The sequence below is a fragment of the Papaver somniferum genome, chromosome 3, assembly GCF_003573695.1.
Source record: "Papaver somniferum cultivar HN1 chromosome 3, ASM357369v1, whole genome shotgun sequence".
NCBI lineage: Eukaryota > Viridiplantae > Streptophyta > Magnoliopsida > Ranunculales > Papaveraceae > Papaver > Papaver somniferum.
The window spans coordinates 58,730,059-58,753,838 of NC_039360.1; the positions used below are offsets into that span (position 1 = coordinate 58,730,059).

The 23,780-nt window shown below is 37.8% G+C and overlaps 1 protein-coding gene across 3 annotated transcripts; it reads left to right on the forward strand.

Annotated features, from left to right (window-relative positions):
• The first annotated feature begins 5,910 nt into the window (after positions 1–5,910).
• LOC113356245 (5' exonuclease Apollo-like) lies at positions 5,911–10,109 on the forward strand. 3 transcript variants are annotated; one of them, XM_026599328.1, is made up of 4 exons: positions 5,911–6,286; positions 6,368–6,473; positions 7,592–7,803; positions 8,820–10,109. In XM_026599328.1, exons 1-4 carry the CDS (start codon positions 6,098–6,100, stop codon positions 9,975–9,977), a joined length of 1,665 nt encoding a protein of 554 aa, XP_026455113.1. In that variant the 5' UTR covers positions 5,911–6,097; the 3' UTR covers positions 9,978–10,109. The 3 variants fall into 3 exon arrangements, with proteins under 3 accessions (XP_026455113.1, XP_026455116.1, XP_026455114.1); XM_026599331.1 differs by having other exon boundaries at positions 6,391–6,473; XM_026599329.1 differs by having other exon boundaries at positions 6,396–6,473.
• Positions 10,110–23,780: the final 13,671 nt, after the last annotated feature.

Sequence of the window (23,780 nt, forward strand, 5' to 3'; positions counted from 1 at the left end):
CCACCTTTTTGCCGCGTCCTTTTTAAACTGAAGCTTGAAGGGGCATCGGGTCTTCTTACTGAAAGTAGTATTCTTCCTCTTTGGCTTTGCTACTTGGAAGATATCCTTTTTTGCGTGACTTTTATGTTGTCCACTACACTCGCAAACCATTTGAAAGGCACTATCACTAGTGGTACCATTACAAACTATGATACACATAATCAACTTTCCTCGTTCTCTATCCCACTTCTTTGCATCGTCTTTCTCCTCCCATGTCTCCTCGGTTAAATAGTGAGAGCTAAAATCTTTGGTGAGAACTTCATTTGCTAAAGGTTGGTCATCCATTATGGGAGATACATCCCCGATCTAGACAAAAATATAGCCACATTAGTCTAAACAAGACAAAAAAACAAAAATATGTATACAGGTACGGTTGGTAACGACAAAGGATAAACAAACCGTAACTGGGGTACAGTTGGTAACTACAAACACTTATGAACCGTACCAAACCTACGATTTGTAACTTTCATCTTCTAACCAACCGTAACCACATCAAAACAAAATTGAAAACAAAGAGAGCCATTTACGGTTGGTTATGTACAGAACAAACCGTAACATAGGTTACGGTTGGTAACTAATTCTTATATTACCAACCGTAATAAGTGCAGTAAATACCACCATGCACATGACGAGTTACGGTTGGTAACTAATGCATGAAATAACCAACCGTAACCTAGGTACGGTTCGTATCGAAAATTTTCTACCAACCATAACTGGTATTACGATTGAGTTTTTCCCCAAATTGAACCAGTTACGGTTGGCATTGGATATTTTCTGAAACGTAACTGCTAGTTACGATTGGTAACTAGCTTATATCCAACCGTATGTTCTTCTGAAAATTTTAAAACTTTAGATAATTTTGATCAAGAAAAAGCTAATGGGAACTAATTTAGAAGTATACCTGGTCATTGTCAGTGCTTGGTTCTTCACTTTGTTGGCTAATTTCTTCAATTGGTTGAGATTGACCTTCACTTTGGGCTAAAACATCTCTACCATCTAAAAAATACTTCATATCAGGATCTCCATCAAGAGGTATGTAGTACTTGTTTTCTCTATCATATAGAGATTCACCCACCTCAAATTTGCCACTAGAATCACTCATTTTGGTTGAGTGAATCAAAATCTAGGGTTTCACAAATATCACATAAGTTAGTTTTTTCTTCTCCTCTAAACTTTTTTTTTATAACTCTAAAAATCTGATTTTTAGAGTTATTATAAGTGAAAATTAATTATCAACACTAATCTTGATTATCAATACTAATCTTGATTATCATTACTAATCTTGATTATCAACAATAAGGTCTAATTAGTCATTTTCAGATTTTTTTTTTTGATAAGGGGCACTTGAATTTCTGTAATGACCTTTTTGTCTTATTAGGTTGCCGCCCCTCTACCAGAACTTGACGCCCCTGTACCAATTCTTATTTTATAATGAATAATGAATTTATTGTTTTCGATTTAATTTTATTCATCTTCAATTCTTATTTTATTATTGGGAGTTAGGCGTTAACTTTGAATTTCAATTGGATCATTTTGTGAAGCTGTTTTCGATAATGCACCAAGAAATGCCAAGTATAACTCTCCTGCCATTCAAATTTTATTTTCAACTTAATCTAAAAAATTCCCATCCGTCGAAGGAATTGAGCATAAATTTTCAAATCAGAGAAAACCTTAGAGAAACCCTAAACCACTAAGGACTCGCCGGTAAACCACCTTCCCTAACTTCCCAACATCACCACCATAATCTCGATGGGTTAGGGTGGTGTGGGGGAGTTTTCCGTTTTTTGTTTGTTTTTTTCGTTAGGTTTTTCTACGCTGTTTTTCCCCTCTCGTGAAGCCAGTGCTCTACGCTGTTATAGTTTTCTGATTGCATAGTTTTTCTGCTCAATTTTCTGCATTTGAGTAACGTCTGATACTGCAAGAACTGCTTGTTCTTCAGAACTGAGATACTTCTATGGTTGAGCTGTAATTGTTTGGTCTATCGCCTGAATGATGCATACTGGAAAGGGTGTTATGCTCTGCCCCTTCAAGGATTTCCACGGATGCCCAGATGGGGGGAATTGGGAGTAAGGGATTTGTATGTTTAATTCCCCATCTTAAGAGACTGCACTTCTGCAACATGGAGAGGAAGAATGCAATACAACATGCCATCAGTTGCGACCTGGGTATGTTTGTGGTTTAGAGAACACGCAGAGGACATTGAAGCAATGTTTGTGCTTCGATTGTATGAGTATACAGGCCTGGAGTAGGGCGTGCAAACACGGAGACAAGGAGGTTCGGCCTGTAACAGTTGCAGGTGAGGTAGTCGAAACAATTATAGGGGTACCACGGCCTGGCTCAGTTCCACTCCCACTGAACAGTGATATCGATCTTAATACTGAGACGTTAGACGCAGTCTTTCGAGCTCCTATTCGCACTGTTAAAAGTATTCCAAGAGGGTGTAGGTTGGCTTTATCCCATGCTTTCAAGGATGCACTTCTGAGGGTTGCGGCAGAACCTACACTCACCAGCAATTGGGTTCTTTTGTTGCTTCTTCCTCGATGTACGCTGCAAGTTTTCAGACCACAGGGTAGAGCGGAGTGCAAGTCAGGGAATCGCAAAGCTACGCAGCAGACACAAATATTGCGAGCACTGGCAACTTGGGGTGAAAGTGGTGGAACGCAACAGTTTGTTAAGGAAGTCCTGAAGATACCACGACCTGGAGGGTTTAGAGGCCTTGATGCTGATGATAAAGAGATAGACATCAAGCTAGCAAATGTTTCAACTTGCTTACGAAAAGTGGCAGATGGGCACTTTACTGCTGCGGTCAAGGCCATTAGTTCTTCGGGGGTAGCACCAAACAATGCGGAGACACGGAAAGCGCTTGAAGATAAACATCCAGCCATGCCTCCTCCACATAAGCCAACCATTCCGCTGCATGAGACACCTCTGTTAGCTGAAGAAGGGACTATCTTAAGTTGTATTAATTCGTTTCCCAAAGAAATTTCATGCCGAAAAGATGGCCTTAGGGAACAACATTTGTTGGATGTTTTTCGTGGAGAAGGGTCCTCTATTGCTGCTGATTTAATCACGGCAATAACAAGGGTAGTCAATTTGTGGTTGAGTGGTAGATTCCCACTTAACCTTGCGGAGTTCATTGCATCAGCACCCTTGACACCACTTCTTAAACCAGACAAAATCATCCGTCCTATCGTTGTTGGGACGATTTGGCGTCGTCTTGTGTCCAAGGTAGCTATGAAGGGAGTTGGGAAAAACATGGCAGCCTACTTGCAGGATTTCCAGTTCGATGTAGGTGTCTCAGGTGGTGCTGAGGCAATTCTACACGCTGTGAACAGGTATGTTGGTAATCATCATACAAATGCTAGTCTTACCATGTTAACTGTGGACTTTACAAATGCTTTTAATTTAGCCGACCGAACAACCATGCTTCTTGAGGTGCGTAAGTTATGTCCATCTATCTCGCCGTGGGTGGAACACTTGTATGGACAACCTACAAGATTGTATATGGGAGACTATTATATTTATTCGTCTACAAGAGTGCAACAAGGGGATCCTTTGGGGCCATTGTTATTTGCTTTGGTGCTTCATCATCTTATAGAAAAGATAAATGAACAGTGCACACTATCTCTACAAGCGTGGTACCTTGATGATGATACCATTATTGGTGACACTGTAGAAGTGGCCAAGGCACTCACGATTGTCCAGACAGAAGGGCCCGAGCTGGGGCTTATATTGAACATTAAGAAAACATAAATTTTATGGCCTTCCTGTGATGGACGAAAGGTAAGAGATGGAATGTTTCCTACTGGAATCTTCAGGCCATGTGACGGGGTCAAACTATTGGGTGGTGCGGTTAGCCTTGATGATGGGTTTGTGAAGGGACTTGCCATTAAGAGAACTGAGAAGGCAGTAGACTTAATGCAAGTTTTATCCAAGCTTCGAGATCCTCATAGCGAATTGTTACTCCTTCGTGCATGTATGGGCATATCCAAGCTGCTCTTTGGGCTTCGTATTTGCTGTCCAGAATACACCACAGAAGCGGTAGATATTTTTGATAGCGGATTAAGGGAGGTGGTGGAGGGTATCGTGGTTTATGGAGGTCCTTTTTTTGGGGATCTACGGTGGAGGTTATCCACCCTACCTATTAGATGTGGAGGTCTAGGCTTATACACTGCTAAAGAGGCGTCATATTATGCTTTTCTTGCATCACGTGTGCAATCCTGGGGTCTACAAGATCACAAATTAAGGGATGGTGGAGTGGAGGGAATGGATGATAATTTTCATAAGGCTTTGGAGGCATTACAAGCGACTCTTCCTGATTATGATTTTAGCATCTTTACTAGTAAGGACACCGCCCCCCTTAAAGCAAAAAGTAACCTGGCGAGTGCTCTTTTTGGTAAAGTGGTTAAAGACATGGATCGAGATTACGAGTTGTCAGACAGGCAGAAAGCGGTTTTTGGTTGTCTACGAGCAGCGCATGCCCAAGACTTCCTCCTAGCAATTCCGATTGAGGGCCTTGGACAGAAGATGTCGCCTGTGGAGTACCGATCCATCCTTAAGTACAGGTTAATGATCCCTTTATACCCTTCTGATTCACGCTGCCCTGCTTGCTTCACAGGATGCTTAGACGCATATGGGGAACATGCAGTCCATTGTAAGTTAGATCCTGGTTTTAAGTATAGACATGATCATGTGAGAGATACCTTATATGATGTGTTATGGCGAGCGAGTATTTCAGCAAAGAAGGAAGCGTCTGTCAACTTTTTGACAAACCCACTGGAGGGGAGATCCACACTCAGGCCAGCGGATGTACTTATTTTTGGATGGGATAATGGCAAACACGCATGTGTCGACCTCACAGAGGTTTTTCCGTTAGTAGGCATTGGATATGGTTCATTTACAGTCGGCCAAGCAGCGTTGAGGGCTGCCTCAGGTAAGATAGCGAAGCATGAGAAAGCATGTATCGATAATGGGCACGCTTTTATCCCATTTGCTTTTGATATTTTTTGTTTCTTAGCTCCAGAGGCGGTTGAACTCCTCAAAAGAGTCCAGAAAGTCATGCACAATAATGTCATGACCCCCGGTTCGAGAGAGTTTTTTTTAAAATGATAGGCTTTGCAATTCAAAAAGGGCTTGCGGCGCAGCTTGTTGCTCGCTTGCCTACTATGCAAGAACTCTTTTATTGAGTAAACTAATTTTATGATAATAATAAAAAAAAAATATTTTTGTTGTTAATTTTAGAGAGAAAATTTGAGACGAAATTAGGAATGCCAAGTTTGCATTCTTTTTGATGAATCAAATGTTGAATCACGTAAAGAACAATCTTGAGGTATGTTAATAAGAAAGGAATGTCCAAGAACGTTTCTTCCATGTACAACGTGTTGATAAGGTGTATGCTCTTACTCTAAAGAATGAAATAATGTGTGTGCTCTAAAGCACTATCAATGTACACTGTGTTCAAGCGAAAGATAGTGTGTTGCGCGTTGTGCTCACTTCAAGTACTTTACAACATTTATCTTTATGGCAGTTGAGACTACCGAATTTGAGAACCACAAAAGAAAAAATTTAGCCCACCCGAACATAAAATTCTGGTTTCGTCGTTGATATCTTGCCCACTTTAAGTTTGATTTTGATGATGATAGTGTGATTAATGAAGTGAATGCTAATCAGCCTGCTTCCGGTTCTAGTCTCATTCCCTATACCTTCTCCTGTTCCGGTCCAAATTTATTATTTCCAGTCTAGTTCCTGTGCAGGTCTAAGGTCCATTGCTCCGCGGCTGATAAACCTAACTCGAGGAAGACCGGTGAAGTAGGCCCGCCATATACACAAAAACCGAAGTTACCAAACCAAACACCTCCCAGTTGACAAAAAGAACGAAAATGAAAAATAAAATAAAATTCCAAGCTAGTATAACAGTTCCCTCCTCTCCTTCTCCTGGAAGCTTTGGATTTTTAAGAGAATAAATAAAGAAAGTTATTTTTTCACAAAATCAATACTCTCTCCATCGTTTGGTCTAGTCTTGTATTGGATTTGTTAGAAGATAGAATTGTAAAAAAAAATGCCGATAGAGATGCCGAAAGGATTACCATTCTCAGTGGATACATGGAGCCTTTCTTCAAGAAGGAAAAGACATCATTTTCTAACTCATGCTCACAAAGATCATTCCGCCGGAATCTCCAACCATTTCTCATACCCTATTTACTCTACCAATATCACCAAAAACTTGCTTCTCCAACAAATTCCACAGGTAGGTTTTCTTCTTCTTTTTCCCTTTTTTTTCTAATCATTTTTTAAAATTAAATTTCTTAATTTTATGTATTATTTGCAGCTTAATTCTTCATTGTTTGTCAGAATAGAGATTGGGGAACAGCTGGTTTTGGATGACCCGGATGGATCTTTCACTGTTACTGCTTTTGATGCCAATCACTGCCCAGGTACTGTCTTTCGTTTACTTCCATCCAGTATTTTGTCGATTTAAAAAGAAAGAATTTTTAGTGGGTCTTTCTTAATTGTGTGATCCCAATTCAAGTTTCTATGGTATAGGTTTTTGATGAATGAACACAGTAAACTTTGATGTGAGGAATATACAAGGAGTGAATCTCTAAATAAACTAGTAAATGCATCTCCAGGAGACCTGTCTGGATAGCTAGCAAATTCTATTTATGGGGGTCTCTTAGAAATGCTTTAAGGAAGCTCCTTCCAAGTAATAAACACGTCAGCAATGGTTTCTTGGTGCACATTGCATCGAGATTCGAAGTTAAAGAGGGATGGAAACTTTGTTGAGTTAACAATGTTGCATGTCTCTTTGGGAGTCAACATATCCTTCTTTTGATGTTTTCTTGGTGTACCCAGTGTTATAACTCATGAAGCTTTGTAGTTTATGCACATACTTTGGTTAATTGCAGAAGATTGTTTTTCCCTGGGACTTCCTTGGATTAAACACGAGAAAGACATTGAAGATTTAATTTGTAGAGTTGGTACAGTGGAAACGTGGAGTTTTCGAAAATCAAAATTTAATTTCGATTTCCCTCAACATGTGCACAAATGGATAATCATTCACACAGCTGATGTATTTGCAAATTAGATAACAATTCTTGTCAAAGAAATTTCAGAATTGGAAAGTCTATGGTTATCACGAGTTCTCACTTTTTTCCGCTTTCATTCACTTGATAGCTATCACTGGTTTACTGGTTTGGTGGCCTCTAAAACCAAAAGTGAAACTGCTTGTGTAATATTTGATACATAGCCCTGTTTACTTACACTTCCAGCTGATGAATTAATTCACAAATAAATGACATCTTGAATGTTCACCTATCTTCATCGTTCCACGTATTTACTTGACTTCTCTCGTAGTTCTCTCTAGCAGCTAGGGGGAGATAATAATGTTGTAACTCTTCTGCATTCATTTTGATACGTCTGGCGAACATTTGAGTTAGTGCTAGCAAGAATAGCACCGTGGAACTGCTCTTTTCCTTGACTTTTTAGATGCACATCATCTCTAGTTTGGGAAACCAGTTGAGGAATTTTATTTTCTTCTTTGTGATACTTACAGGAGCGGTAATGTTTTTATTCGAAGGAAATTTTGGTAATATTTTGCACACAGGAGACTGCAGGCTGACCCCTGACTGTCTCCAAAACCTACCAGAGAAATATTTAAGCAAGAAAGGAAGAGAACCAAAGTGCCATCTTGATTACGTATTTCTGGACTGCACATTTGGGAAATCTTTTCTAAAGATTCCAAGCAAATATTCTGCAATTCAACAGGTATTTCTCAGCTTTGACAGGAACTGCAATTCTTACTTTTATGTTCTCTTGTCAAGCTTTGAGCTTTTTCTTGTCCGTGTTTCTTAGACCTACAGAATTCATTGATCTGCATATCTATCAGCAATTGAAACCGCATCAGCATTTTAGTTCGTACGTAATAGATAAATATATTTTCTTGGGATTGTGACCAGCCGCGTTCCCAACTGATATGTGCAGCTTTCTCTTGTAGAACTAGGGTCTGGTTGGAATCAAACTAAGGGCTGATTGCTTGTATTTTTTGAAAATGTTTGACTCATCATGTAGGCAATCCTCACTGAGCATTCTAATACTGGTAACAGTATTATTTGATGATGTGCCGAGATGACAAAAATTGTCAAATCTACAAAAGATATAGGGATGCAGATTTTGGGTTTAACTGTTTGGTGAGAATCATCTATAAGATGAGTATACTATCTCCAACAATAAAAAGACATTGCTGTCCCTATCTCTTGGATATGCAGTATACATCGGCACATTACTAAACTTTAATATACCAACCCAACCAAGTTTGGATTATCAGAACTCTGTTTTCCCCTCCTTTATTGATGAGCAAATAGATCTGCTACCCCTTATTTTGAGAAATCATTTGTTGCTACAAAAAGAAGTTAAAAGCACTCAACCCTCTGAAATGTGAGATAAAATGTCCTCAAGTTGTAGTCTACTTTACTCGAACCATGTTTTTCTCAGGATTCCCTTTTGTGACCCAGTTGCATAGAAGAAGTCTTATACTTGTTTGGTTGGAAATGATGAAGAAACTAGCTTTCAGATAGCAGGTTTATGTGCATGAAATTCTTCATACAGTACACAAAGTTGTGATTTTTAGTGGCTTGTATGCAGGAAAACTAAAAAATGATTGTTTTTATGAGAGAATGTCCAAGCTCTTAAGATTGTAATGTCCTAGTGGAAATGAAGTGGACATGTTAACTTCAGAAATCTGTAAGTCGGTGAATCTTTTAACAATAGTTTATTTTGAGCAGGTGATCAATTGCATATGGAAGCACCCAAATGCTCCTGTTGTATATCTATCTTGTGATCTTCTAGGCCAAGAAGAAATACTTGTTGAAGTATCTCGAACATTCGGGTGTAAGATATATGTTGATAAAACCAGCAGTGCAGAATTCTACCAAGCGCTGACACTCTTAGCTCCAGAGATCTTGTCCGAAGATTCATCTCCACGTTTCCATGTGTTTGTAGGGTTCCCAAGACTATATGAAAGAGCAAAAGCTAAGATAATAGAAGCAAGGGCTAATTCTCAACCCGATCCTCTCTTTATCCGGCCCTCCACACAGTGGTATGCATGTGAAGAGGAGAGTATGGAGATCATTGATTGGCAAAAGAAACAGAGATACAATGAGGCACATAAAGATGCATTTGGTGTTTGGCATGTTTGTTATTCAATGCACTCATCCCGTGAAGAACTGGAATGGGCATTGCAACTTCTGCAACCCAAGAGAGTTGTTTCAACAACGCCTGATTGTCGAGCAATGGAGTTGAATTATGTTAGAAAACAACCTTCTTATGGCTCAAAGGTAGCTTCTGATGATCCTCTTTGGAAGCTTCTAAATATTGGTTCAGAGGTAGCTCCTACTCCGTCATCACAGGTAGCTAGCTGTGCAGCATCTTATTCTCATCAAGAGGAGAATCCAAAACCGATCTCTGCAGAAGAATATAAACCACAGCCGAATAACATAGGATCGTCTAGTAGCAGCATAGAAATGCGATTGAAATTATCTCCTCCAAGCACAAGACCCCCTGTCACGTTATTTGGAAGAGCAAGACAAGGCCTCCAAAATTCTGGATTATTGGTCAAAGAAGCGAAAAATGTAAGCATGAAAATGAACCCTCCGGATACTTCTATTGAAAGTGAAGAAAAAGAAATTATCCTGTTAGAGGATGACTCCGCTGAAGTACAATTTAAAGGTTCAGAAGAGGAAAAGACTGAGGTGATAGTAATAAAGAGTGCTGTATCACCCAGACGTTCTTTCGCTGGACAAACATTGTCCAATGGTAGCTTCGGTGAAAATATGCGGAAGCTGTACAGGTCGATGAATGTTCCAGTACCTCGTCCTCTTCCCTCATTGGTGGATCTTATGAACGCTACTAAAACTAAAAGAGCAAGGAGGTTGGACTTGTAAACTAGTACTAGAGAATAAACTGTACGGAATTTATGCATAATTTTTACTATGAAAGAAACTATAATGCAGCATGGTTGTACTTGTATCATGTAATTGACAACTATTTAATTTAACGAATCAACTTGCTTACCACAATTAAACTCAAGCAACATAGATGATTTACTACTACAGTCAAGCGTTCTTAAGTTTATGCATGAAGACCGGAACATTAAGGTTTTATCTAACATGCGAGAATATACATGAACGGTTCTTGATAAGTTTATGCAATTTTCACGCACTCTCTCTTCAAAAAGTCCATGAAGTGATGCGGTTTGGGTTCCTGGCGACTCTTCTTTCTTTCTATTTTTGAAAAGGAGGATGAAACCTCGTATATTCTCTTGATTTTAGCTATACCGTGTTTTTCCATTTTATTTTATTTTTGGGTATGATTGACTATCATATTTTCTCATTGTTTCAACAAATTCGATCTTCAGCAACAATGCCATATGATTTTAGTATATATGATGAGATACAAAGAAGTTTCGAAAATTCAAGCTTGTACTTGACTAATCTCGAACTCAAGCAAATAATGACTAAAACTTATCGTATTTGAGGTTGAGAACAACTCATTTATTTAATAAACTATGATTGAGCAAGAAGTTCCTTAAAAGCTCCAAATATCCTTTGAGTTCCCGAAATCTTTTCTAGTTCGTGAATTGTTCAATTAATTTGAAGATTTTCTTGTTGACATCTAATGTGCCTTAGAGTTTGTGAACTAACTTTTGGAGTTTGCAAACTGTGCAATTTGAGATGTTTTCTGTTGACGTTTTTGAGTTTGCAAGCTACTTTTTCTAGTTCGTGAACTATGGGATCTAAGGAAAGTTATGCTGACCCTGACATGTTCTTGAGTTCACGAACCTTTTTTTTCTTGTTCGTGAACTGTGAGGAGTTTGGTAGTTACTGAGCTATCATTTTCTTGATGGTTCACGGACCATATTGGTAAACTTGTGAGTCGTAGTATGCACGGTTCTTAATTGACAAATTCGTGTGTGCACATCTTTTTTTGTATAACAAGCCAAACTTCTTGCACGCTTAATGGTTTCCCTTCTTGGTACAATGCTATTATGAGTAAGTTAGATATTTTCTAACGGAGTAGAAACTAAACTTTAGAAGTATCTTTCTTTTGAAAATTTTTTGGTTTCCATTCTTACAACTTCTATCAACGAAAATTAAAGAATTTTGTTTCTATAATATTCTAACCAAGGAAACAAGTCTTACTAGGGATCAAAGTAAAAAGCTATTGTAAGCAGCAAGAGATTACTTGGGATCAAAGTAATTCATAAACTAGTCACAAACTTGCATTGTTTGAACCTTATGCAACCTAGCCTTATTCATCATTATAATTAGAGAAATTTTCGTAATAAATTTCTCAGGCCCTACACGATGTGCATCTTGTTGCTGCAAGATTCGTCTTCCAGAAACCTAGTTTAGTCGAGAAATATAATTAGGTTACGACTATGAAGACTTCAGTTGGATTCGTGAAGCCCGGTCTAACTATTTTTTATCAGACAGATATTTTTTATCCGGAATCTTATTTTGATCATCGTAGACTCGTAATTTTTGTCTATTCTAAAGGTCCGCATCTTCTGCAATACGACCATTCAAGAATTGATTGAGAAATAAGATTGATAAAAACTGCAAGAAATTCTTCGTCTTTAACCTTGTCAGGTCTACAAGATTACGAGCTAAACTTGATTTAGATAGATCTTCTGAGGTGGAATCAGTTAAGCATCTTTATAACCTTTTGAAGAGATTAAGTTCTAACTGTTTGAGGTTTGTTTGATTGCTTTTACATAAATATCCTCGAAGCAAATAGATTTACCTTGATTGACATATCGAAAGAAATTAATTAGGTGTCCTGTTGGAACAACTCAGAGGCTTGTTAAGGACGTCATCTAGGGGAATCAAGTGCGTAGATCTTGTGAGAGCCAAGAGATGTAAGGAGCTTATACTGCAGCTAAATGGATTAGAGGGTGTATTTTTCTAGTCTGAAGTCTGATACTAGGCTAGTGTCTGTAGCGGCCTAATACAGTGTGGTGTTCAAGTTAGACGAGGTCCCGGTGTTTTACTGCTAGATTGCAGGCTTCCTCGTTAACGAAAATTCAGGTGTCTTGAGTTATTTCCTCATCATACTATTGTCTTTACAAGTAGTACCGTTAATTAACTGGGATACCTTTTAACATGAGAGCAAAGATCTTCCAAGACTTTCTCTTGTTAAATTAAGATCTTAAAATATATATATCATACAAGACTTTGTCTTGATTGAATTCAAATCTTGAAGGTTCAAGTACATACTAGGTTGACCTTGATATTACAATTAGGAATAAAGACCTTTTATGTTGAAGATCTATATGTACTAATTGTACAAGAATTGTCCATTCTGGTTCACACACGAAAAAGTTAGTGATATACTAGTTACCCTCTCCTTTATCATAAGTGATTTCCTAAAAAAAAGCTTTTCTTACCAATTTAGGAGTCTATTATTCACATTTTTTACTATAGGGTCAAATATTTTAATGTTTGATTTATCAGTGAAGAAAGGAGACCCATGGTACTTATTATTAAACGATATAGCTTTAACGCCTAAAATATGTTCAATCTCATTTCTAACATGAGAATTTATTTTGAGGCTAAAGAAATCCTCTGACTTGCTTAGGTTGACCAATTGGCCTGAGGCAGAGCCAAATATTTCGTCAACATATTAACTAATTATTGCAGGTACAAGCATTAACAACACAAAATGTCAAGCAATCGTTAGCAACAACAAGGTGGGTTAAAGAAAGAGCGCATACCTAGAGATTTTACTCTACTTAATAAGACTTGTAGATTTAGCATTTAAAATGGATCTCGAAATTGCCTTTATACAAAACAAAATAAGAATAAGGAGATATTGGGTTTCCTTGCTCAGTTCTCTAGTAGGTCTAAAAAAGGTCAGTAAGAAAACCATTAAAAAGGACAACAAGGGAAATGAAGGATATGTATTGTAACACAAGGTTATACCATATCTCAAAGAATCCTAATCTTAACATGATAGAATTAAAAAAAATAAAATAATTTGACTATATCGAAAGCATTCGGCATATTAAATTTTTTAGACCCATCAAACCATTTTTACCATTTTTTTTAATCTGTGAATTATGTCTCAGTATTAGATATTTTTCTTCCTAAAATTAAAAATGATAGATAATTTTGTTTGATAAACCTTCAATGATATTAGTTTTTACATAATTCTATAAGAAGGTTTTTGGTATGAGAAATATGAAGGTTGCATATTAATTTCTTTTAACATGTCCATCTGTAAAACAAATGTATAAATCTGGTTCTATGACGTGGTTTTGTTGAAAGAAGATGAATACAAACTCATTAGGACCACGTCTTTTACCCGAGTCTATTACAAATAAAAAATTTCATATCTAACACATAGTAGACACGAAAAAAGAAGAACATTATTTATATATCATAAATGCAAGTAGAAATTAAATCAATCATGTAGAATTAACAGAGGCACTAATGTTATGACATTTGATGCTCTGCAGCTTTTGTGTTATCTGATAAATTATCATATACTAAACATTTCTTGTCTGGATTTATTAAAAGCACTTCTGGTCATATTCAGTCAAGAATTAATAGTCTGCAACAAGAGTTATCGCACTTACAAGCTATAGATGTGCAAGACAACAGTACTTCCGAAGTTTTGAAAGTAGAGAAGGAAATTGATTATCTTAATAAAATTCAAGCCAACTCCAATAGACAGAAATCAAGAGATTATTTTTATAATGACGTAGACAAAAACTCTAAGTATTTCCATGTTAGTGAAAACCAGAGGAGAGTCTGAACCAAAATAGATTCTTTATAAGCTCCAGATGGTTCATGGTGTCAAGATAGAGATTGAATTGAACAACTACTTGTCTCTCATTTTCAAAAGATTAGAACCGCTGTAAATCTAGTTGACAACAACAAATTTATTCAACACATCCCAAATATATCCAACACAGAATGAAGAACTCATTGTCATTCCTTCTGAGCAAGAAATACATTAAGCATTAATGTCTCTATGGAACCATGGACAGCTCCAGGACCAGATGGTTTTCTACCGGGCTTTATCAGGCACAATAACAGGTAGTTAAAGAAGATGTTTGCAAGATGATTAAAACATTTTTTTTCCATTTTGGTTTCTCCTAAAGAAGGTCAACAACACAAGGGTTATTCTGATCCCAAGATCTTATACTTTTCACGAGCCTGAAGACTTCAGACCAATAACACTTTGCAACACAATATCCAAGCTGATTTCAAAGATAATTGCTCTTCGGCTTAAGAAACACATGACTAACGTTATTTCCCCGATGCAGCCATCGTATGTCCCTGGTAAGCAAGTTTTGGAGAATATTTGTATGGTAAAATAACTTGTCCAAGTTATGAAAAATAATGGTGGTAGTTATGATCATATTGCACTAGATATGAACATGTTGAAAGCATACGACATATGAGAATGGGATTTCCTCGTTGAGTTTTTAAGAAAATTTGGGTTCTGTAAGAATTTATGTCATCTTTGCATCAGCACAACACAAATTGAGATCATGGTGAATGGTTTACCAACTAAATCTTTCAAGCCCACAAGGGGATCCACTATCCCCTTACCTATTTATTCTTTCCGTGGAATCTTTTCAAGAATGTTAAAGCATTGCGAAGATACAAATCAACACATGAGTATGAACCATTTTCTCTTTGCAGACGACTGTCTGCTATTCTGTAAATCTAATATTTCCCAAACAAACCAAGTTGCTAGGGGTCATAAAATATTTAGTGCCTGCTCAGGTCAGTTAATCAACTTCCACAAATTTGTTGTTTATTTCAGTAACAACATGGATCCAACATGTTGTCAAGACATAAATGACATCTTGCAAGTTAGACAACTAAAATACTTGGGATTTCCATTCTTTATTGGCATAAGCAAGAAAACATCATTTTCTACACTTATTGATAAATTGGTCACTTGGTTAGCAAAATAGAGACGTAATAATATGTCTGAGGCTTCTAGATCGGTCATGATAAGAAATGTAACAAATGCAATGCCAGTCCGTAATATGATCAGCTTCAAGTTGCTGGAAACAACCATCAGCAAAATGAACTCAACTTAATAGGTTTTTTGGAAAAACAAGAAAACTAATAAACGCAAACATTTTATTTCATGGAAAAAAAATGTCAACAATCTCAAGGAAGAAGGAGGTTTGGGTTTCAAAGATCTTCACTTGTTTAATAGGGATTTACTTGCCAAATCTGCATGGAAGTTAGTACTGATAAGACTTCTGTATATGCTAAATCCCTTCAAGAAAAGTATTACCCAGATGGAAAAGTATTCAACATACAAAGAATAAATAAATGGAAATTCAACCTGGTCACGGAAAAGCATAAGCTCTGAATTGGAATTCATCAACAAATACAGTTGTATGAGTATTGGCAATAATCAAAAGGTATTAACTTGGAAGCACAAATGGATTCCATAGTAGGACAGACCATATATACCCAAATATGGACTCACTAACCACTAGAATTATATGCATCAGTTATTTTTATCTGATACGGGTAGCTGGAAATTTCAACCTTATCTTCTCATTATTTGAAGCTACTACTGCAATATTGAATCTCAACATCTTAGTTCGTTATCACCATGAAGATAAAATATTCTGGACTCTAGAAAAGAATGAGAATTTCTCAGTAAAGTCGGCTTACAGGAAAATATACAAAGAGGATCCACCATAATAACTCAGCGGGTCACATAATGCAGGGTGTTTTTTAACAGCTATGGGAAACTCTCTTTACTCCCCAGGATAAACCACTTTCTCTGGAAGTGCATAAAGGATATCCTGCCAGCAAGAGACAAACTGGCTCAGGTGATTCAAGATCTTGATATAAGTTGTCCATTCTGTGCTCAAACTACTGAATCACCATCTCGTTGCATTTTGGAGTGTTTCGTTATCTAAAAATGTTAGGTTTCGCCACTTTGGGCCCGCATATACAAATTAGCATAAATCTAGTGGAATGGTAATGTAGATGGTTTGATAAGTTATAATCTAAGTAAATTCCAGAAAATGAAGTATGTAGAATAGCTATTGCAGCGTGGTGCATCTGATCTGAAAGATGTCACAAGGCTTTTCAAGGAAGTAACTCCATACCGGAAAAATTTATACAGAAGTGAAGGAAGTTCATATTGTAATATGAGAACAAACCAAAGGTTTTTCCAAGAACTGAGTCTCGTCAGAATCGTGCAGATATCCATTAGATCCCTCCTCCAAGGGGAACTTTTATAATTACTTCAGATGGTTCTTTTCTTAATATTACTAAAAATGATGGCATTGGGCTAGTATTTCATAATTTTGTAGGGTAACATCGAGGATCAAAATGCATCTCTCTAGATGATGCAGTTGGTGCAGAGCAGTGTAGAGGATTATGGGAAGTGATGAATGATGAGTGCCAAATATTGTATATATTTATCCCTTTTTGTTGGCATTTTAACTCATCTTTTGCGCATTAATTCTACATTTTATCCCATATTCTGTATTTTCATTGTTTTCAAGAATAAATATTTTTATTAATTAATTTTGCATTTTTAGGTAATAAATAAAGTTCGGATGAGTCGTGGAGCGGAAAGAGCAGAAAAGTAGTGAAAAGCCGGGAGAAATTACGCAAGGAAGCCGCGAAGAATGGTGCGCACAACCTCATTTTCTACACACAAAAGCGCCTCCGTTCTCAGCCATCAGATCAGTTCTCGGGAGCATCCGACGGTCGCTCCTTCATAGATCATCAAAATCGGAAGTCTCTGCCAAGCACCACAGCGCTGAAATTCCAAGCCTTCAGATTAGATGGTAGTTGAATCCAACGGTCGCTCCTATGCCTGTGCATCAAATCCCGATGATTCCGCCTTACACTACAGTACCTAACTCCATCTGGTGCCGTTAACTTCGTTGCACCTCAGAATCCGACGGTCGCTTCACACATCCTTCCATCTCTCCGTCGATTCCACTTAGATCCAATGATCCAACATCTCAGATCGCCACATCTAAATTTGATATCCTGCCTCACACCATAGCAACACATACCCTATTCCACCAAACAACCCTAATCCTAATCCCATCGAGCTCTTCTTCTTCTCATCTTCCCAAAACCAGTTCACCACAACCCCGACAGTTGCAGAGCCTGCAACTCCACCACCTCCACTCTCTCTGCCGCTGTCGCTTACACCACAACCACACCACACCGTACATCACCACTCCTCCCAAGTCTCTCCCTTGTCTCGTTCTAGCATCTAACTAGGTGCTACAAGCTAGAACAGTGAGAAGCTAGGGTTTCACCAACAGCGAGGAGAAGACACAATTGAGGGCTGGAAAAGCTTCAGAAGAGCAGAGGGGACATACCCAAAGCATGGGTCGAGTCTAATTGGCATCAGAGGGTGAGTTAATTTCATTATTTCTCGAAACCCTAATTGTACTGTTGAGTGAAGATATTTGGGGAAAATGGGTGTAAACCCTAATTTGCTAATTTGGGTATAAAAGGGGATGTGTATGAGATGTTAAACTGGTTCTTGGACTAGCCAAGTTTCCCCCTAATTGGGTTAGGTTTGATTTTAATTTCACTTTCAATTTTAACCATTTGCATATTTTCTCCTTGTTCACTGTTAGTGTTAATGTCTTGATGTTTCATAGTTTGATGTTCAGTTAGCTCAATATGTTAGTTTCATTGCACTGTTAATCTTTAATGTGTGATGCTCCTGTTCATTTTTAATTGTTCCTGTTAGTTGCATTTTACTTTTAATTGCATTTTCTTGTTCTTGATTTTAATTCCCTGTAATGATAGTGTAATGTTTGTCATGTTCTAAACCACCATGCTAGGACTTGATGAATCCCTAATCTCTTATTGTGTAGCACATGATCACATGGCTTTAGAAGGCTAAACGGTTTAGGAAAAACTTGAACTTAGTTCATCATCACCTCACTTTCACAAGTATGCCAAGTATACTTGTAGTTAGGTTCATGAGCTGTTGATAAGCTGCAACTCAAGCTGAATTCATAATCCTTGACTAGTTGTGCTGTAGAAAGACATTAGTGCTTTGGAAGAATACCATAGTTGTGTTTAACTTTCTATAGGAGAATACATAGTAGAAGTTAGAGTGAATTCAACCCCTAGTTCCCATCCATAATCTACTTCATTCATTCCATCCACAATTCCATCTTCAACTGTTTAGCTTTGCTTTCTTGCTTTGTATTGCTTTTGCCTTGATTGTTCCCTCCTGCCCTGAACTCTCCTGTTTTGCATTTTCTCACTGCTTGAGCAGCTGCAGTACTGCTGCTGTAACCCTTGCTGCCATTGCTGCTGCAGCACTTGTGCTGCTTTGCTTTCCCCTGCTGCTGCCTCCTGCAGCCAGCCACTTCTTCTCCTGCAGCCACCACTTCTTCTCCTGCTGCTGCCTGCCACTTCTTCTCTCTGCTGCCTTCCAAGGCCAAGCCAAAGACTGCTGCTTCAACTGAGTCCAAGGCCCTAAGCCCAATTCACAGTTGAACTGTTGAGCCCAAAGCTCAAATCAGTTCACTGAAACAAAGCCCAGCTTTCAAAGCTCAAGCTCAGTTCCCCAAAGGCCCAGAACCTTGACTGAATCCAAAGCCCAAATTCATTAAGGCCCAATCCATTCAACTGTGGGCTTAATCAAAAGCCTAAGTTTAAGGCCAAAGCCCATTTGCATTTCAAAGACAAACTGAGCCCAAGCTCAGTTCATTTTATTGTGAACAAACCCATTAGTACTTTAAGCCCACAGTCCCAAAAGGCTTCAAAACCCAACAACAATTTAGGAACCCAATTAGCTAGAAACATTTCCAAAACACCCGATCTCGTGGATCGACCCGTACTTGCACGAGCTACAACTGACGACCGTGCACTTGCGGTATTACTGTAGGCCCGTTTTTTGCGCATAATTTTATACCCTTTCAAGGCCCAACAAGTTTTTTGGCGCCGTTGCCGGGGATAATTTTTAGGACCTTTTAGAAGCCCAACAAGTTTTGGCGCCGTTGCCGGGGACTCGGTTGCGGCGCAATTGCTCTTTCTTTCTTGTGTTGTGTTGCTGAACTGCTGCTGCTTAGCTGACTGGGCTGCCAAGCTGCTGTGCTGCTGCAGTTCTCTTTCCCTGCCAACCCTTCTCCTGCTGCTGCTGCTCTGTGCTTCTGACCTGCTAGCCTCTCCCAAGCTGCTGCTCCTGCTGCTTTGTGTTGCTGCTGCTGGTGCACTTGCAGCTTTGCTGAACCAAAAGCCCAACTGGGCTGAAAGCTGAAGAAGGTGCAGAAACTGAATCAAAGCCCAACTGGGCCTCAGAAAAACTAAAGCCGCGCGTAGGACGATCCAAGCCCAACTGGGCTTTAGCAACTTAAACCGAACAGCTGGGCTGTGCTATTCAGGTAGGCCTAACCCATGAGATAACCCAACTGGGCCTCATTAAATTCATCTGGGCTTGTGTTTAAGTATTAATCTGGGCTTGTATAATTTTAAATTTTCTCTTTTCTTTCTATTTGGGCCTGTAATAATTTTTAATTTCTTTCTTTTTTTTTTTTTTTTTTCTTTTATGGCTTGTATTTATTGTTTGTTATTATTCTTTTTCTTTTCTTTTGTGGGCTTGTCTTTTAATTTGGACTTTAGGTGTATATCCCATCCATTAGGCTTCCATCTGAAAAAAAAAAAAAAAAAAAATTAGGGCTCTACATTTCATAACCAAAACCCTTTGTGAAACCAAAACCCATTCAAACCAAATCATCAAGAAACCCATTTTAAACCAAAATATTGGGCCTTTTGTGGTTCCAAAAATTGTTTCCGACTGCTCTGACCAACATGTTAGCTGAGGTACCTGCTAGGACATGATTGTGACCTACAGAGACCAAACCAACAGACTCGTTAGAATTAACCCGGACGATCCAATCGAAATCCTTAGTTCTGAGGTAGACATCCAGATCAATCAGAAACAATGGGAGAACCCCGTACACTCAAGGATTATATGTACCCAACTAGAACTAGTCAACCATCTTGTATTGTGCTACCAGAAGCCAATGGCCATTATGAGCTGAAATCAAGCACAATACAAATGCTTCCATTTTTAGAGGTGTAGAAATGAAAATCCGTACCATCACGTGAGAGAGTTTGAGGAGATTTGTGGAACTCTGCGTTTCACTCAAATGTCTGACGAAATCCTAAAGTTGAGGCTTTTTCCTTTCTCCCTTAAAGATAAGGCTAAGGCCTGGCTGTATGCTTTACAGCCTCAATCCATCATGTCTTGGGATGACCTCATCAAGGAGTTTTTCAAAAAGTTTTTCCCAAAAATCCAAACCCTTTAAAAACCAAAATTTTCCCAAAAATCCAAACCCTTTAAAAACCAAATTCTGAGCTTTGTAACATAGTTACTTAGCTTTTGAGCCAATCATGTCTGGATATTGGTCTGCTCCTGGGATGGAAATAAAACTCTTAGAGAACTTGCTTATGGGCATATGCCACGTTATGAACCTTCCACGGACCATGATGTCAATAGTCATAGGAATTATTATGGACATTTTCAAAGTCCCGAGCCGCAATACATGAACCCTAATGACTATTCATACATGCATCATTCATTCGCCACAACGTGAAAATGAACACTTTGCTAGTGCCTCACTCACCCAATCATCACTTATGGATCAAATAGAAGCTCGAATCACAGCTTTAGAAATGCAATCACATGAGGAATCTGTCACATCTAATTTTCTTAGGCAACCTGAAATCTATGCATGTCCCGCATGTGGTAGTTTAGACCACCCTGTTGAGAATTGTCATATTTTGCATAATTTTAGGCAATCTAGAGAAAATCCAATGTATGAAACGCCCATAAATTGTGAGAATGGTAGTCATTGGGACCATAATCAATCCTTTGAGGGTTGCGATCAATCTTTTATAAACCCTAATGACCATGCACACATGTACCAATCACCACAATTTGAACATGAAGAATTTTGTACTCCCATGAATTTAGACTCCACCACAGAAGCTTTCAGACTCAGTGAGCAAAACTTCGATAGATCTACATCACGAATTCAGGCATATTTAGATCAGATTTTGCTTCACCTACAAAAGGGGGAAATTCATGAGGAAATGTATGTTGTCCCTAATGAAGTGTCTAGTCCCATCCATGTAAATGATGATTATGAACCTAATTTAGAGGAACATGAATCGACTAACGACACCACCACTTTTAATGAGGACCAATATGCATGCTACCATGATGATGATTATGATGATTATGATGATGTGTTAGAAGAACATGAAAATATTGTGGAACCTGTTGGTTCAATAACATATGGCTTCTCGCCCTCGACCTTCATGAATGTTTTTTTTCTAATACTCATTGTAATTCATATGATTTTGATATTGACATGGGATTCGTACAATTATTCTGTGAAGATGAGCATGACATAGGAATAGTTGAATCTTCTGTAGACACTAATATGCATGAAAATATATTTGATGTGTCTGATTCTCTACCTAGGTCACATTGTGATATTTCTCCTGATTTGCCGATGCATGAGAATGAATCTGTTGATGATGTTGATGATTCTAAGTGTGAACTTGCCAATGTGAGTGATGATTGTGAGCATGATGTGACATGTGTAGATGAGTTAGAAGATTTTGATTTGATTGATAATGATATGCCTATTCTCTACCTAAGTCACAATCTGATGGCCTTCCACCCAACCTAGATTTGGTTTGTACCAATATTATAAAACCAATTTCTCTGAGAATGCCCAACCTAGGTTTGGAACTGTGTGCTTCCCAAGTCCTCTTGGACTATTTTGCTTCCAAATATAATACATTTGAGGAACCACAGTTGGAAATAGCATGTTTGCCCGTCCCTAGCACAGTTCATTTTGAGCTAGACCTTGTGCATGATGAACCCCCAAAACTGCGCGATTTTGTTTTCAAAATTATATCTTCTGTAAAATCCAGGTTTGGGGGTAGCTCATTTTGTTTCACAGTTTCACTTGCGTTTCTTTCCTGTTATTATTGTGTGAAGCTGTTGAAATGTCTACACTTCGTCTTTTGGGTTGATCCTCAACTCTTTAGATTGTTAGTGTATGGTGAATTTTTTGTATATAATCCAGTAGATAAAATTTTAAAAACCCTTTTGTTCCTTTTGTATATATTTTGCTAATCCAATATGATCTCGGTTGAAATATGTTGAAACATTGAGGACAATGTTTTTGAAAAATTGAGGACAATGTTTTGGTAACCCTTCGGTTCCTTTTGTATATGTTTTTGAAATATATTTTGCTAACCCTTCGGTTCCTTTTGTATATATTTTGAAACATTGAGGACAATGTTTAGTTTAGGTTTGGGGGTATAGAGTAGATACCACGATAATATGCCATAAATATGCCATAATTGAAAACGAACTCCTTCTTCTTTTTGAAAAAAGTGAAAAATTCCAAAAAAATTAAAAAACTCAAAATTCAAAAAAATTAAAAAATGAAAAAATCATAAAAAATGGAGCTCATTTACCTTGAAATGTTGACTCTTGTGCAAATATGTATTATTATTAGGAGTCTTAGTCTAGATATTTAGGCACCCTGATTCTAGCACAATTCACATAGTGATAAGAAATTTGCACGCGCACGATCTACCAATACATGTATGGCCTCGATCTTCAAGGTGTTGGATAGGAAGTTACGATTGCCAATCACTTTAGAATACTGAACGAAACTTGACTAGCTTGTTCTTTGGTTGGTTGGGATAGAAGGTGGAGGTTACATTAAGAAACAACCATCGAATTTAACTGGGTGCATCAAAAAGGGCTACCTCTTGCAAAGTGTCATGTAATCTTTTGTTTCCTTTTGTATATGTATCAAAAGTGTTTCCTTGTTCAAAAAAAAAAAAAAAAAAAAAAAAAAAAAAAAAAAAAAAAAAAAACGATGTATATTTCAGAAAAAAAAATATCAGAAAAATCAAAAAAAATCAAGTATTTATCAATTCCATCATCTCTTGTTCCAAAAATAAAAGAGATTTGTCAATGTAAATAAGAGTCATGTAAAGAGTTTTTTGTGTTTCGTTGTAATAAGCAAGGAGGGTGTATGCCATTGATGTACAACGCGAGCAATTGTGAAATACCTCCAACTCATTCACAATTCTCGTAAAGTCCGGACAGCTAGCTAGATTTCGACCTCAGTTCTTAGCCTGAGAAACTATCTCTTGGTGATTAGTAGTCATGACTTCAGATCTTTTTTACACATGTGTAGATACACTTTACACTCTTATCACATGTCCTTATTTGTTATCAGTGATAGGATTGTGCCTTGATAGCTAGATTGACATCTCCATTTTGCTGTGAGCTTCTACTGTTTTGCACATGTCACGTTTGACGGAATATGAGCTTATATTTTGTCCTTAGGTTTTGTAGGCACACCTCTGGTAAACCTTCACGAGACTTCAACTCGTCCACTAGGGACACTTAGTGGTTTAAAAGGCTTAGTGCATACGCTAAATGCATTCGAGAGACCAGCGACAGTGGTATAGTTAGGATTTCCTTAGTTCTGTTTTACTTGAGGACAAGTAAAATTCAGGTTTGGGGGTATTTGATGAGTGCCAAATATTGTATATATTTATCCTTTTTGTTGGCATTTTAACTCATCTTTTGCGCATTAATTCTACATTTTATCCCATATTCTGTATTTTCATTTTTCAAGAATAATATTTTTATTAATTAATTTT